The 18,373-nt window shown below is 39.6% G+C and overlaps 1 protein-coding gene across 1 annotated transcript in view; it reads left to right on the plus strand.

Annotated features, from left to right (window-relative positions):
- Positions 1-18,031, plus strand: part of LOC105207162 — a 36,732-nt gene extending 18,701 nt beyond the window's left edge. Inside the window, exons 3-6 of the mRNA XM_011176600.3 lie at positions 7,142-7,263; positions 13,530-14,076; positions 14,303-14,842; positions 14,940-18,031. Coding sequence (XP_011174902.2) covers positions 7,142-7,263; positions 13,530-14,076; positions 14,303-14,842; positions 14,940-15,452 — 1,722 coding nt within the window. The 3' untranslated portion in view covers positions 15,453-18,031. The remainder of the gene's footprint in view (positions 1-7,141; positions 7,264-13,529; positions 14,077-14,302; positions 14,843-14,939) is intronic.
- Positions 18,032-18,373: the final 342 nt, after the last annotated feature.

Here is an 18,373-nt window from a genome sequence, read left to right on the forward strand (position 1 = left end):
AATTCAATTCACCGATTTATTTTTTTCTTTTCTAGTTTCGGTAAAAAGTTAATTACTCTCTAAGATTTGCAATTTAAATTCCGATAAGATTTTTTTTTGGGCACAGTTAATTACAGAAAAAGGTAACACATTTCTTTCTGCCGTAATGAAAAAAATATTTCAATGTCTTTTGCGTCATTGCTTTACAAGTGTGCAAGCTGACGTTCATAATTATTAACTGTCAATGAGCAAGATTAACTGAGATCGACGTCATTTAAATGTAGGTTGCACATTCTTCTTTTGCGCTCGCTCCGGATAATTATAGAGCGATCTCGCTGTCACAACGAGGAAACGTACACGGGAGTGACAATCTCGAAATTATTACTCGCGCAAAGTCGCGTCATTAATTAATCTGATCGACCGACAGCGATCGGGGAGAGAAAGAGACGACGAGGTGAGCGCGTGAAATCGTCATTTATTATTTTGTAAATATGCATGTAAATGGTAAATTTCTCCGCGGTGAGTATACTTATGTACGTGGTGCGCGCGCGACAAGTTCTCTTCACTACCGCTTGACTGGCATCCCGTGCCTTGCCGAGATCTTTCCTTCCCAACTACCGATATCGTAAATCGATACACGATGAAACTATCGTTAAGTTATGAACGATATTAATCATTTTCACCACTTACTCCGCTCGATCGCCTCTTTACTTTGACAAGTTTGTTTTCTACTTGCAACATCTCTGGTCTTCGATTTTTTTCTTTTCTTTCTTTTTTTCTTTTCTTTCTTTTTTTCTTTTTCTTTTTTTTCTTTTTTCTTTTTCTTTTTTTTATATGCGCAAATAGATATTTTCGAAGTTAAGAGCACCGTTTGTAGACACGGAAATGGTGCTGCGATTTGTAATACGAACTCGAGAATCGCCTACGCGATATCGGAATTTAAGATGCTCAGAATGCTCGGTTAATTGTTCTCAGCGGCGTATGAAAAACATTCCTTCTGCATTCGTGTCATAATTACGCATACGTATCCGTGTGGCTCGCATTGCGTGCGATATAATCTAGGTTTCTGTTAATTACAATATTATACATACATATACGCGCGTTAGACGGAAGCGGAATGCGCGGTATGCCGTTTTTCGCGCGCGGTACATTTCGGTTACATCTGCCCCGTTGAGAAAAAAAGAAAGGGAAAAGAAAATCGTCTCGTACGCTCTATCTTTCGCTCGCGATCTTTAGAAATAGGGAGAAAGTCCCGCGAGAGACACGCGCTGTGAGAAAGAAATCGATCGATACATTGTGCGTTTGCTCGCCTCGTTCATTCGCCTGAGAAATTCTCATTCATTGTACGTTGTCGTGACCTTGACTATCACTTCCTCTCGACATTTATTCCCGACGTCACGACACGGCGCGGCGAGACGCGGGGCTGTGAATAATCGCGCGTTTCTTGTTTGCGGGATTAAGAGTCTGCACGCGGGTCGCGTTGAGCGTGCAGTTGACCTTTGCCGCAGCTAATAAAATCCACTTTAACATTTTTCCTACTCCTCGCATAGCGCGCGTCTCACGTCAACTTTTAGTTAGTCACATTATTTTTGCAGATTCACGCGTTACAAAATATTTATTTATAATCTCGATAGTCTCTTTAAGACAAACGATTTTTTTTTTTTTTTTTTTGGTTGATTCAAAAACTTTGATTTTCGCAAAATGATCTCAAGTCGCGGTACATTTACTGGCACGTGATAATGTAAAATAATTGCAAATATAAATAAAAAATAAATGCAAAGCCAACGATATATTTTAAACACGATCTCTTTATGTGTCGTTTATCGCAGAATAATGTTTAGTAGTCACGCATAAATTTAGCCATGTATTCCATTCCATGTATTTTGCAGACTTGCATTCTCATGAAATCCAATTTTCCATAATCATACAGGATGTCGGTAGTCACGAAGGCTTGTATACTTCAATAAACGTTAAATGGAGACATATGGCAAAGGAAAGATCTAGAGCCGTTAAGGAAGATTTCGCAAAATTTTAAAGCCCACCTCCTTTATGTCATCGCTGCAACTTATGCAACATGAAGTCTATAACATTGTGAATCACTTAAGTATATATTTCTGGCTGAAGTTGGCGATAGGCGCACGATAAAAATTATAGTCGTCGTGCCGTTACGGCTCGTGTGCTAATCCATAGAATGCATTTACATGTGAGTGCAGTTAACCTTTAGCAAATGGCCCCGACATATGGATTTTCACCTGAAAAAGTTCGAATTTAGAAAGTCTCTCGCATGTCCGGTTTCCCCGCTACATCGTTTTCCCCACTTCACGAAATTATTAAATATTTATATTTCACGATTATATTTCTCGATTCTCTCGACGCCAAGCACTGCAGCAATTTTCGCAAAATATTATGTCAATTATCCGCGTAATTAAATAAATTATTTGAAAATATTTTTACATGTCGCTTCCATTTTGTGGAAATTTATTTTTATAATTGTATTCCGGAGATTGAAAACGATTTTTCTTTTTTTAGAAAAGCAAATGTGTTATATATCGTAATTAATTGAGCAATATATTTCTTACAATGCTCTACATTTGTCTAGATTGAATCAAAAATAAAATTACTGAGACTGATTTACTGAAAGAAGCAAAGTTGTATTACTGTAATTAAATTTATTTGTTATGGAGTGTTTGTTATAGAGTGAAATACCACACAATTTTTTTTTATTTTTTTTTATATTTAAATAAAAATATTAAGTCACATATTACAAAGTTATAGATATTGTACTAAATATTTTGCAAAACGCATAAAGTTCAAGTTGCTATTTTCCGAGATTCTATCCCCCTATTTGGCGCTTTCCATCTCTTGGCGTATTTATAATTAGACGGTTGACTGCGATGGTTGACGGTGATTGCGAGCATACGAGGCAGACCTTTGCAGAGAGGGCTTTCGAGCTTACAAAGTCCAGTGCGCTTGCTAATTGGTTCGCTGCTCTTAATTGTACCATAGCTTCCCGGAACGATACTTGATAGATGGAGTGTTCGCTCCTCTCTTGTAACACAAACCTCTCGGTGACTGAATCATCAGGAAATCGATAACGTTATTCAACTAAACTCAATGTCTTTTTGTGGAGATAACGAAAGTAAATAAATTGATAGTTTTTAGTTTTTTATTTAGAAAAAAATTCTAAATTAAATTCCTAAATTAAAAAAATAAAATATTTCCATTTAATTGATCTCCTATTAGCATTTTATTTATATTACTGTTTGAGATTAAACTTTGAGATTAATCAATGTTACTTTGTAATTGCGAAACGTAATAACTTCTTTTTGCTTCCACTCGCGAAAGAACCGATTGTTTCAGTTCTTTAAATTGACATTTCTCATTGAGATAGTAACTATCTTGATGTTTTGTTTACGAGTAACGGGAACTGGCTTTCGTTTTATTCCTTTTGAATTTTTCTTTTGTACCGATCGTCCTTATACGTACAGCCTTTACCACGTGTGGGTGAAAAGGCGCGAAACGTGTTTCACATTACGCATGCGGCGCTCAAGGAGGAGGCATTAATCACTCGCCGCTACAATGTAATTAACGTGCGTGCTTTCTCTCCGCGGTCGTAAACACAATGGCGCGTAGTGCGTAGAAAACACGCAAGGCCGAAGCTTTCCAGACAATGGGAATTATTCAAATGAATCGGCGCAGGTGACCAACAGCATCATCCGATCCTCCTTATAGCGGCTGATTCACCTGCCTGTATTATATTCGCTTCTACATTTACTTCTCTTCCTTTCACATATACATCTATTGAAGAGCAACAGGAAATACCAAATGATACGCGAATCATCGATCATCCTGATTTTCATTTTTATTTATTTATTTATTTATTTTTTTTTTTTAATAATTATGATTAATGAGTTTCTCTAATAATGAGGTATAATCAAACTTGTAAATTGAGTGTATATTTAAACTTGTAAACGCATGCGGGGGGCATAAGATTAAGTGCTGTAAATATACGCTCGAGCGTTTATTTTCATATTTGGCTTTCGCCAAGAATGGAAATTGTGGTGCACGGCGGATCTGCAAATGCAAGAACGCGCCACATTACGAGCCAATCGTTCACAACACACGCGCACTCAAACGGGATCAATTACGCGCTCGCAATTTGCGACGAAGTAAATGAGAGAATAAATGCAGGTCCGCGAAGTCCGCGTTGCGCATTAACGACAATTTATTCGATGATAAAGTAGACGATCTTTAGCCTCGCGCGGAGAGAAAACCGTTGAAGTGTTTCGATTGCGACCGATTTATATTTCAAGTACTTTTATTTATTCGTTGACAGCATCGCAGCGTCGCGATCATGTGGATACTAAATATTCTCTCATTACGATCGCCCTCCGGCATTTTAATGGGAAATGAGACGCAGTAGACTGTCCGATATTTAATGAAACATTGAAAACACATTGACTTTTCCGAGAAGAGATCGATCGCAAATAAATCAATGAAACTGCGCGCTTCTGAACGAAAGGTACGTTGCTCGGAATATCCCGCATCATATATTCTGCATGGAGAAAAACTCGTGAAAAACGGCGTGGAAAGGTTTTCAGGAAACGACGAAAACGAGCGCGACGCGACGTGAACGAACGCATGACACGTTCGATTTTTCGGCCGAGCGGTTTTGGGCAACAAAATAAAAATCGTCGGCGTCAAAAGGCGCTTTCTTCTTACGCTTCTCCCGCTTTTGTCGCGAGGCAGCATCGACTCGCGGTCGTTCTGTTTACAACGGACCCGGGACTCTGTCGTCGTCGTCTCTCGTGTTCGTCACCGTTTGGACGCGACCCAACTGTGAGCTAGCCAAAGCATCGCCGAGGAATCCTGGCCAGATTCCCTTCGGATATTATTCTCGACTTTTTAACCCCCGAAACTTCCATCTCGCGCGCCGACGCCGCGTCGGTGGCCGCGAGAGAGAGGCTCTCTTTCTTACTCTTTTTTTTTCTCATGTTTCCCGTTTCGCGTCTCCATTTTCACCACCTTTCCCGTCTCATCTCCGGCCGACTTCTTTTTCGAGCCGAGACGAAATCCGAGATGAACGGTAAAATACGCGAGCGCTGGAATGTAAAAAGAACGCATTACGCCTCTCAACGCGCCGCGAGAATCGGCTGGAGAAGTGAGTTGATGTAATCCAGTGGTCCTTAACTCTCTCTACGGCGTCTCGTTATCTCTCGAAAGATGTTTTCGCGCCGTCACGAGGAATACGCGATACAAATTTTCGTAGTTCTAACTACGAGCGGCAACACCCGTGTGTGAGATTAGCTTTCGCATTATCAGTGTCCAAAAAAAAATTTACGACTGCATTTCTCGCAGCTAGGTGACTCTCTAAATATAGGAAACCGCTGAACGATAACGAGAAAGATAGTTAAGTCTTTTAGTGCCCGCGCTATATATAGTATGTACGATGTAGGTACAGTGTATCAATGTAAAAAAGTTCTAGTAACAGGTTCTTCGATAGATAGATAAATTTTAATGATAGTTTTCTTGACGGAACCGGTATTAATCTCTCTCCTCGGTAAGCGTTTCATATATGTACTTATTCCATTAGATAATTTCATAGCAGACCCGATTTCTTATTCCTCAATTTATTGCGGCATAATAGCGGAATTTGTGAAATTGAGTCTTCTCAATGATACTTCCACGAGGCCGTCTTTTTTTCTCGTGCTGCGTGCGATAATCGAAATTGCTGGCCGGGCTGCGGCGGCGATCGCACTCATTAGGCAGCCGCGCGGCAGCTTTCAAGACTAATAAAGGAATTGCGGTCCGTACGTCCATTTTCGACATTGAACGATGCGAGCGAGCAGCACGGCCGGCGCGGCGCCGGCCTTTACGAGCGCATCTTACGCCGGCCAGATGCTACAGTTTCATTAATAAGTTTCTCTTTCGCGAGAGAATATCGCTTCGGCGTTCTCTCGCGCGTGTTACTCGTGAAAACGGGACGACGGGAGTCTTCGTTTCGTTGACTCGGCGATGAGAAACCCATCTGTCGCCGTCGACTGCGAGCAGCTCACAAGCGATTCGCCAGTGTCATTCAGAATGTACCAAGATAGAAATGTTTGACCGAATCGACTTTTTGCGTTAATGATGAGAAAAATTTCATAATATAATCTCGTTCAATTAATTCATGGAAAGAACGGTTTTGTTAAAGTATCTAAATGTTAAAGTATATACGTTTAACTGGATACACATCTGAAAAAATAATTTTATTAATTTTTTCCATCAAAATAATTGTGTTCAACATTCAAACTGAATTGATAGAATGTCAAAATGTTTCGCAGCATCGCTCTTATATTTGAATTTTGATAATCCAATAAAGTTATTTTCAGATCTGTATCTAGCTAAAAATATTTAGATACTTTAACAAAATTGTTCTTTTCGCGTGTTGCATAAGTAATAGGATACTGGATACTTGAAATTGCAAAAACGATACAATAATGATTTCTTGTATATTAAAAAGAGATTTGATTTCGTATTATCTTAGTCATCGTCAAAGTATTAAATGATTTTGATGTTATTCTGTGCTCGTATCCATTTCGCGAGAAACGTATAATATTTTGCACGATCACGATGAAATTATTCCGATGCATTAAGGTCATTCTTTGGGAGATCAGTATGCGACTGCAAATTATGTAGGTCGGGCCTCTGTCGCTTTAGTGAACCGTAGAAATTTTATATCCTTTAATTAATCAGCAGATGTACAAGCGCAGTATAGCATGATCAATATTCACAAATAAAATATATGCGAAGCCATATGTTAAGTCTTACGCGCAACTTCATACATCTACATCGATCGAAAACATTTATTCTAAACTCTAATAGAATTCTTTTCACTTAATTTGATTTGTCTTGTTATATGATATATTAATTCGGCGAAAATCACAGAATGCGCTAGATTCTAAGACTTTAGCTAGAAGATATTATGGAATGTCTCGAGATAACTCGACACGTGGGTCGAGAAACGGCGCTTTTGCGCTCGTGACCTCGGCAAAATTCGTAACGTGGAGAATCAGTACGGTTACGTATGCAGCTGTCATATGATCTAACGTCAATAAACACGCGCGACGCGACTGCACACCGTAACGTGTCACTAACCTCGGTGTTTCCTTCGTTTTTCCAGGTTACTCACAAAGTGACGAGTCAGGTGATGGTGCTCAAGATGAATCAGCTGGCGGCGAACAGGCCGAATATGCTCAAGGAAGTCCAGCTAATGAACAAGCTCAGCCATCCAAACATACTCAGGTGAGTGAGGCGCGAGAATCGAATCCGGTTCACTTTTGCCGGTGAAATTCCGTTTTGCGATCAAAGAAAATCACTCGGCCGTACGTGCCGAATTCGACGAGGACGATAAAATAAATTTCTACCCGCTCTGCTTGCCCGCTTAATCCTTGTGTGTTGCGGGCAGACGAATCGGCCCTCTTTCACATGAGTTATTTCAATGCGAGCACAATTCGATAGATGAAAATAAAACGTGCACGATGTTATACATTTCAGGCAGAATTTTTTTCCGATAGAGATTTGAGTGAACGACGTCAACGTACAGACTTGTCAAGAGCCTTCACATTCTGATATGACTTTAAACTCTCATATGACTGATTCTAGATAGACGTGTGTAGGATAAATTCTAGAATATTATCGATATATTGTTTTTTTCTGACATGATACTACTTTGGATGAAAATTCATCCGTACGATTAAAATTTGTTTACATTTTTTTTTTACCTATAATTGCAAAGTGCTTGAATAACTGATCTACCACTATTTTAATGTAAAAAATCTTATTTAATATTTATTTGAAGGTATTAAAATTTTAATAACAAGCTGTACTAAATTTGAGTTAATCCGTTTGAAAATTCGTCCATGATAGCACTCTAAGTAAAATTCTCTGTACTTGCCCAAGAATCACATTATTTATCGTAGCCAGTTTGCAGGAAAACTCATGTTTGCTCTTCGTGTTTGTTTCATCTTGTCGTGAATCAATTTAAGACCTTCTTTCCGGCGTCGTGCCAAAATTCTGGCACAAGATTCTCGTATCAAGTGTCTCCACGGTGTTAGCGCGAAGCACGTGGCACCGTATACTTGTAGTTGTAACATCGACACCAATCCAGATTGTTGAACGTGTTATTGTACGTTTGATTTATCATCCGGCGATTATATCGTTGAAATTCCTCTCGCTTGGAAGACCACTGAAATGGATAAAAAATTAGAAAAAACGGTATTACGCTTTAACTACGCTCGTTACGAATTACGACATAATACGTCGCCTAGCGGTAACGGCGGTTAGCTCGGCACGTTGTACCCGTTGCGAAAATTCTTGCTAGGCGCATAGCAGAGAGCAGAATCCAAAGTGCAGGATGTGCGATATATCCTTCACTCTATAACTTGTGAAATTAGATGTCAAATATTGAAAGGTGCATGCCAACAGTTGTTCATGCAGATTATTTTATGTCCCGAGAAAGGATAGACATTGTATTTTTTGCATATATTTTTAATTTTAATATCGTAATACGGGCCTCTAATACTGAATTAATAATACTGACAGTGTGCATCAATATTTTCACAACCTGAGATTAGGTGTTTCTACGATTATGTTATCCATGATCGTGATACTATGCTGATGAAAATACTTGACGCGTCTTCTTTACACAGTCAATATTACTGTCAATATCTCTATCACGCAGCGATACTGATACTCGAGAATCAAGAAATTTGGATCAGTGTCAATATTCTACGTCAATCCATTAATATTAACATACACGATCAATAATATTGTCGGTATTTGTGGGTATTTGTAAGATCCCTATGATACATTTTGCACGTTGCAAAAAGCGTCAAATATAATATTTGAAAGAAGGATTACTCTGAATTATTTATTATTTACATATCAAGTATCAGTTATTTAATATTATTTGTTGCTATCTCGCCGTTTTCGTTAACTGATTTTCAATTTCGCTGTATGTCCGGATAATCCTAACTTTCCACCGGATCTGGAACTCGATATACCGCATCCTTGCGATCTAGTGCAAAATCTCTCGAGATATTTAGAAACGGAGTTTGGGATATGAAAAGTTTGGGATATAAAGGCGGCTATTCGCTTTATTTTTTTTAAGATTTGAGATGCTTTTTAGTTATGACATAACGCGCCGTGTGCTGCTAACGCGACATCGCGTTCGACGGGACGCGTCGCGCCGCGACGACAACGCATTCCGACGATATAAACGGCTTGGCCCAGATTCGGATACGGTGTTTATCCGTCGCGGACCTAGCGGATCTTATTTCTGGCATTTCCCTCGACGAGGTCTCCGCGAAAACTCCGCGAGTCCTCTCAGGATCCTCCGCTTCGCACACCCGGCTGACTCAGCCGTAAAAATAGTTATCATCTTCAGTCGCGGCATTTGCCGCGTGTATCATGACACCCGCGCTCGACGTTGCGTCGTAACCGGGGCATTGCTATAGCGCGATAACATCTATACAAGCGACTTGCATTAATTTCAGGAAGTGTTGACGTTGCGCAAGATGTACCAAAAAGAAGCATCGATATTTTTAAACAGCATCTGGCAACAATAATGTGACACTGATATTCGATTTGCTTCAATTAAACTTTTACATTAAAAATTATCTCAAGTGTAAAGCGTCTGACTTGAATGTTTAAATTGCTTGGTTAATTTGAAACGTCGATTCTTCTCTATAATTTATTTAAAAAAAAAACAGCATTGAATATCTTTCACACACTGAAAAAAATTTTTTATGTTTAAGTGAATATTTTATTTAACATCATTTCTTTGATTTAAGTAAATATTAACTAATAAAGTAATTTATTGTTAAACTTGGGAAATTTTTTTTTAATCATAGAAATGATGTTAAAATAAATATATTTATTTAAAAATAAATTTTTTTTTAGTATACATAAGTTAATGAAGTATCTTGACAATGATTGTCACATATGACTTATCAACTGATATTTATTTCCAAGAAAATACTTTTTAGATTGCTGCTATTGTTTCGTCATCATTATATTTTAACATGTTACATCGACGCGGTATTTTTCACGGTATCATTGCTTGTAGTGTAACAATATATTCAGATGCCGCGGTACTTTCGAGGAATCGGCCGTAAACATCGGTGCTGTAACATCAGGATAGTATCGAGTATTCAGCGTAGTATCGTTATAGCAACAGTCATAATTCTTGGAACGACTTTCCGAGTTAGACAATCAGCGCGCCATCGCTTTCACGACGAGAGCGACTGAATGAATACAACCGGACAGTATCCGAAAATATCTTCTTCGAGAACTCCGCATAATTCCTGTCTCCGAACGTGCTCCCGATTGATTCGCCGATGCTCGTTATACGCGCGAACGCCCTTTTACGTAATATTTGGCTTGCGGAAGATGAATTTGCCTAGCCGGGTGAAAGAGAAAATGCCGCTCTGGCGCTCGGCTAGTAGATAATGACGCGGCATAGTCAGACACTCGTATCGGCCATCGTGCACTTGGCATCGGACTTTCGATTTGCGTGCATCGCGCACGTTTGTGTTATGATCCGAATCGAAATCGGTAAAGAGGGAATATACATGTCGATGTAAAGCTAGGTACTCGGTTAATCTGACATGAATAAATATGCAGGGGGCAAAAATAGAAAAAAAGAGTTAAAAATATATTGGCCATATCTCAAAACATTACCAAAAATATCAAAATTTTATAGAATATTTTAATATTTCTAGTATTGCGTTTGAGTATCTGTGTAAAATTTGAGCGCAATTTACTTATTGGTTTGAAAGCTATTTAATTTTATGTTTACTCCTGATTTTTATGTAAAATCGCGTTTTGCACTATTCATTTGCAAATTTGACGGGGAAGTAGAATTACCAATTAAAATTTTCATATATACTAATAAAACTCTAATAAACATTTGTGCAAAAATTCATTTAGATCCACTTACTCGTTTCAATTATTCAAAACTGCAGCAAACTATAGTATTGTAATTTTTGCTGCAAAAATATTATAAGTTTGAATTTTTATTGTTTCCGTCTTTGCAGCTAATTTCAAGGCAAAATTCGGATATTTGCGACCAAAATTTTTGGTTGTTGATTATGAAAGAAAAAAAGAATAAATGTAGAGAAGCCTTCAATTTATAAATTTCGATAACTTTTAGCTCATATTGTACAGCCAAAACATCTTTAAAAGAGAACGGCAGTTATAGAAAAGGTGGACTATCAATCATCTTTCCAATGAATAGCTTTTGTTTTATTCGTCTATTGATATATACGTTCGCCTTATCATTTCACTCCTATAGCCGTATAATCTGTCGAAATCTTTCTTCCTCTCGCATTATGCTAAACGTCTATTTAGTCTTTAGAATTCTTCGATGTGACACGGTATAATTAATGTTTCTACTATGTATCAATCGCGCGAACCGGCAAGGCCTCTGGAAGTGCGAAGAGAGCGACATTTTCTCCTCTTATCTGATCGGCAAAAAATAAATCTGGAGCATCGTGTGTATGCATATCGCCTGTGTTTTGCACGAGAAAAATTCCCCGCCGGAAATTTCTCTTTCGCTCGCGCGCAGTTTGTCTGTCCTCTTCCTTTTTTTCTCTCTCCTGTCGCTCGTGAGAGAAACGCCTCGTCGACGTGCTCGGCGAGAAACGCCTCGAAATCGGGACGATGCAACGCGCGATTTTCTTCTCCTCAACTCTACCATTTATGCAAGATCTTACCCTTGCGATAACGCAAAGTGCACTCACCGATTAACTTGCGAGAGAAATGCAAGCGAAGTACTTTTCAGGGTATAATCAAGCTGTTTTATCGCAATCTCTGAATCCTCTTGTAATAAATCCTCATTTGCGGCTTTGTCATTTACCGAAATAATAATAAACAATTTTATGATATTATCTCCCATACTGTGCTTTAGAAATTAATTACAATACAAATAATATAACGCAAAATTTGGTTTGATGTTTTATTATGTACAATTAATTTGAAATATATTCAATATTTTATACTTCCTTATATTTTATTTATCAATATGCACAATAAAATTCATGGAAAAGTTTACTCGTTATAATTAAAAGTTAAAAGACTTATGATATGATATTTTGAAATGTTTGCCATTGAATTACATACGGTATTGAACATTTAGCAATATTGCCTTGCTCGAAGGCATCCTGTAATAAATAAGATGTTTCCTTGAAGCAAGGCAATGTTTAATTCTCCTCGAGACTTAATCTAATACATGTAGTGGCTATAAAGATAACCGATGATATCGCGATGATTAAATTACAATACACAGACACATATTAAAGATGTCTAGATTCTTTAACACGCATCTGCATTTTATTATTCAATAAGAATGCAATTAATGGCAAACAATGTGTGACAATGTTAGCCATAAATAATCTTTTATTGCACTTTAGCACTTATTATCTCCATTTATCTTTAGCATTTTTATCTTTATTTATTAGATATATTTATTTATCGAAATTGTCATTACATTTTTGATAATATGGACTGTTTTTTATCAGATAATGAGTGTGCATATATTTATTTATTTATTTATTTACCTTTGGACATTTTATCTTGTTTATTGTCGAATCTTATAAATAGAGAAAGTATAAGCATATGACATATTAAAGTGTAACACGTAACGTTATTATGATCGTACGTCAACTTTGCTCTATTCTTCCTTTGTTCGCCTTCGCGTTATCTAATCTCGTCTGGAAATCACTGAATTGATAAAAGCGCCTAGTTCTGAATTCCCTTACGCTTGCGTTGAACGTGACGTGATAAATACCACTTTGCCTTGTGACCATTTTGAGAATATCGCTATAACGTTACATTTAAACCTTCAATGATCTCGGCTTCATTTAACGAGTCTGAAATTTTATTTCTCTCTCTCTCTCTCTCTCTCTTTCTCTCTTTCTCTCTCTCTTTGCGTTCCATTATATGCTTTTAAAATAAATTTCATTAAATTTTGTCAAAGCAAAGAGCTGCTTTTCATCCGTGCTGTTCTCTTACTTTTCGCGATCCAATGGCACACATTTAAATTCTTAAATCTCAAACGCGAAAAGAAGCGGACTTTCTTGAGATTTTTCGCTTACAAGAAGGAAAACTTGAATCAGTACATCGTTATTTAGAAAGACCTATTACTTTGCTTTGCGAGTACTGTGTCTACAATGAAGTATTTATAGTATAAGTAAAAACGAAGGTCGCAAGGTGTGTCCTACATTTTAAAGATGATGAAAGAGTCTAGACAGTCTTTGATTCACGTATTGTAATTCAATCGTCATGATAGCATCGCAATTTTATCTTTATCATTTATCTTAATTACTTTATATGTCAGATACAGAAGTAAAAGCTTTCAAGTTATATTTCTTTTCGAAGAAATATTTTATATTTTTTTCCTCATTAATACTTTTCCAGATAACATCTTGAAACCTGTTTTATTTATCGGAACAAATTCAAAGTTTTCTCAAAAGACGCAATTCTGAAAATCAATATTTCCTTCTGTCCAGGTTCATGGGAGTGTGCGTGCACGAGGGTCAGCTGCACGCGTTGACGGAGTACATTAACGGCGGCAGCCTGGAACAGCTGATCATGTCGCGGCATACACCGTTACCGCACCTCGTCCGGATGAATCTGGCGAAGGACGTGGCGCGCGGTATGGCCTATCTCCATAGCCGCGGTATCTTCCATCGCGATCTCACGTCGAAGAACGTGCTGATCAAGAAAGATGAGTGCAGCAACGAGATGACCGCGGTGGTGGGCGACTTCGGATTGGCCGCGAAGATACCCGATCCCAGTACAGGCTACCGGCTCAGCACTGTCGGCAGCCCTTACTGGATGTCGCCCGAGTGCCTCAAGGGCCAGTGGTACGACCACAAGTCCGACGTATTCTCCTTCGGCATCGTCGTGTGCGAGCTGATCGGCCGGGTGCCGGCGGATCCGGACGTTCTACCACGCTCAGATAACTTTGGCCTCGATTACCTGGCCGTGGCGGAGATCTGCGCGGTCGCTGATCCGCCGCCCGCCTTCCTCCAACTCGCCTTCAATTGCTGCACGGTGAGTATGATGATATCTAACTGTAAATGGCATGCAATGTGGATCCGGTGCGAATAGTCAGAGATTAGTGTGGCTGCTTATCAGATTGAGAATACAATGTACGCACTCACGCACGAAATATCTGATGCTAATGTTTACTGAATTTTAATTTTCATCGTCAATATATAAAAGAAGTTCATTAATTGATATTTTATTTATTAATCCGGAGTGCGTCATTTATTTGCAGTACGAACCCAAGTCCAGGCCAACCTTTCCGGAAATCACGACTAGCCTGGAGACTATGATAGCGGCTTTCGAAGAGGAGCTGAAGAACAACATTGGCAAACGACAGTCGACCGTCGATCCAACGCTAATGTCCAGCATGGACGAGATCGCGCGAGAAGGACGTACGACGAAGCGACGTACTGCGAAGCTCAGAAGCCAATCGGCGGACGCGAGAGGTTGCGATAACGCGACGCCCTCGGATAAGGCGAGATGTCATTCCGCCAGGCGAGTAGCTGAGCTGGCCAGCCGCCGCGATCCGCATTACCGGCCGATGACGGCGAATCCATTTCACGCATTGGGCGGCGTCAAGAAGATCCTCGGTGACTTATTCTCCAGCTGCTTGGAGCTGCCCTCGTTGGAGGACGTGCGACCAAGCGTCACCGATAGCGCGTGCGGCAAGTTCAAACCGGCGCAAAACGATAGTATTGCCAAGATTCTGGACAGAAAGAAACCAAATTCCGAACCGAGCAGTCCTACTGCCAGAAAGAAGTGGGAGAGAAAGGTAGGTACACAGATCATAAACCCAGTTTGAAATTTCGATTATTGCAAACGTTTGAAAATATCGACTATTATCACACGTGCATTGCATGTGTTTTCAGGTCGCTACCAAAGTGGGCGCCGCGAGCCTCTTCGCACACCCACTCTTCCGAGATGGTTGGGAGCCGCGGAGACGCGGTAGCTGCGAATCAGGCTTTTGGAGCTGCGTCGGCGAGGACCTGAGTCCAGAGCCCCCAAACCGACGGCACACGTCGACGCTCAGTAGTTCGGCGGCAAGCAGTCTGTTCCTCCTGGACGACCATCGGACCAGTTCGATCTACACGGACTCTTCCGAGGACATTGCCAGCTTAGGTGGCGGCGATTCCTGTTGGGAAGAACGACTGAATGGCATCGGCTCGTCGAACAAGACTATCTCGAAGATCGTCGAGTACTTTGAGAGAAAACAAGCAGGTAGACTCGGTGATCACGGTGACTCTGCTGGTCCGAGCCGTCTAACCCTGCTGCGAGCCAGTCTAGAAGGGCCCGTACCTATCAGCAGCATTTCGGCCGCGCAACGGCTAGTCGTGTGCGAAGGTGCCGTGCGCAGTAAACTTGCGTTATTCGACAAAAAGTGATATTACGCATGAGGCTTTTGGCAATTTCTTGTCGTTTCCCTTCGACGATCAAGTAGCGCCGGCTTAAAAAGAAACCATATGCAATGACACAGGTCTCGAGAAGAGGATTTGAGGCTCGTCATCATACGCGGTGACGATGAGAATTCTGAGACGTTAGGCGATAATTAGCGTATTTCTTACGTGTAATTGAGAATGAAGACCAAGACGATTACGTTACGTTAAAGATCGGTCTTATTGCGCATAAAAGATTAACATGGGTGGTAAGGGCGATTATATGATACCGACGTGTTATTCGTGACTTGTAAACAGGATAGTTGATAACACGCGTGCGGCGTGATTACAGACATTTCTCTAAAAACCTAGTAACCTGACTGTGATGTTTTTTGATAATCTACATACATACATTATTGAGCTGTACGACTGAAATTTGGCGAAGCCATCAACATAGAATCTTTTATATGCAACACGAGCCGCGTTTCATACAATTTGGCTACAACGATACGCCGTTCGGAAAAGAGAGAGAGAAAGGGAAGGAGGGAAAAATGAAGCAATAGCGAATTTAGAAAACTGCGTTTGAGATTAGTGCCGAATGTAGCGCTAATCAATTGCTCGCGATCGACATACATTTGCAGTGCCTCGCAGTTCCTAGTAGCCATCTCCGTCCTTATGCACACGAACCATGGGTACTACCGATCATCGTAAGGGTAGCTATACAGATCGACGACGAATAAGGGCGTATGATTTCTTTTATCTAAATCGAATAGGCGGATTGCCAGGCCAAAGGTTCTTATCTCGCCGTTCTTAATTTTAATTGATACGGTTGGCTTTGCCGGATTGTTCGCGTTCTTTTCTTTGTTATAACGTGTTATTAATAGCCCTATCAATTTTTAATTTTTATTTTTGTGTCTAAGGGTTCGCTGACCTGTTACTACAGTTATAGATTTATTTTTGTTGCGTACATTAAAATGAATTGAATTTTATGAAGTTGAATTCTATTTATATTTAATACAATTTTGAAATTTTCTTTTTTTTGTTAATAAATAATAAATCTTAATTAACGTCACAAAAAATTTATGAATATGAATCATGTATAAATTGAAATATATATATATTTTTTTTTATTTGGCAAGAAAACTTAATTTGTTATAATTTATTCTATTGAATTAGATCGTGACACAGGTTTATTATATATAATTCAAGAGAGAAATTAGTATAACTCTTTTTAATGCCGTTACCTAGTATGCTGCAGTGAGAGGTCAGGAGAAGGCCCTTAAGTTTCACATTTATAGAGGCCTACGTCGCGTTCGCGAGATACTTATTTTGTCTTTGACGTATCGACGTCGACGCCGTACAAGATTCCTCGACGTTGCTACGTATTTTCTCAGCGATTCGCAGTTTCGCGTGTCGTGGCGCATTAAGACCTCGGGATGCGCGATACAAAGTGCCGAAGACATAATGATAATGCATATATACATATATTTTTTTGTTGGCAGAGGTACACCGTGTCCTGGATATTCTTGTTGAAGTGTTGCGCGTAGCCGAGAGAGTTTGTCCACTTTGAAAAGAGAGAATATATGAAACTGATCTAGTCAGTGTATTAATGTGGCGGCCTTATCTTTTGTACATTGTAGCGCTAAAACTTGTAGTATTTAAGATTGAAATGGCGAGCGTGAAATAAGCGCGAAATGAAACCGAGCATCCCGGTTGCGCGCGGTATTCTTCTCCCCCGTTTTGTTTGAACGTCGGTATATTTATATAATGGAGAAGTAAGAATGAGAGTGAACGTGTAAGGCAGGGTGTGTGAATGAGAGAAGGTGCGCCGCGGGGGTGTATGTGTGTGCGTATGTGTATGTGTGCGTTACCAGAAAGAAAGTGTACACGTCCAAAAAACGATATCTATGTAGGTAGCTACGACTTTCGCATATATAACGTGAATCGTTTTGTCGCTCAGACGAAAGCGAGTCGAACCAAATCTACGATTGTAGAGTGATAGACTAATGTGACGATACCTTTTTACTTGTCGAAGTTCGCTCACGGGTTTACTCCATAAGACTGTGCGTTTGTTATGTAATAGGTCGTATGTAAATAGAAAAGCTCGAAATCGCGTCAACGATATTCGCAGTCTCTTCTTCCTCGTGTACAATAGGATGCGCGCCGTGTGTCTTTCCTTTGCGTTTCTTTGTTTAATACTTTTTTCTGTTTTAATTTTCGCTCGTGTCGAATCGGGGCCTCCTTTTTTGTCCTCGATGCGTCAATCGGTACCTGAACAATCGAAGCGAAGAAAAGACTGCGAACGAGTTAGTTCTTAAGCGTGCGGACATATCAGGAATATGGGCATATCCTGAAGTTCAACCTGATCGATAAAGGGCAATAAATGCGTGGTTTGCGGGAGTAACGGAGTTACGGGATACATGTTGCGTGCGCAAGATCGCGTGAGTGAGGAAGAGGGAAAGAGAGAAAAAAAAAATGAGAGCAAAGTTAGCGAACCGAGAGGCGCATTTTAAAAAAAGAAAGATATGGGTTATTTATTTTAAGTAAAAACAGTTATATTAAAGATTATATATCTATATATAAATTTACGCAAACGTCGTCTCTTCCATACTTTTCAATTGTTGTCTAGAATCTACTGCTACCGTTGTAGTTCCGTATCTTCTAGCTCTTTATATTATTATACTTCGAAGAGGGTACGCGCGATATCTCGGGTTTTTTCGTGGTTCTCCGCGTTGGTCGTCGAGATATTTACAATATAAAAGTTTTATATATACACATATATATCACTTTTATATATATATAATAATGAGCGCTGTAAACGCCCGAATTCTCCCGTGATCATTACTCATAGATTGGGCATAAATAAGCGTGGAAAAAGAATTAATGGCGACGATGACGGCGATGATAATAATAGTTATAACGATTAATAG

The sequence above is a fragment of the Solenopsis invicta genome, chromosome 15 (assembly GCF_016802725.1).
Source record: "Solenopsis invicta isolate M01_SB chromosome 15, UNIL_Sinv_3.0, whole genome shotgun sequence".
Taxonomy (NCBI): Eukaryota; Metazoa; Arthropoda; class Insecta; order Hymenoptera; family Formicidae; genus Solenopsis; species Solenopsis invicta.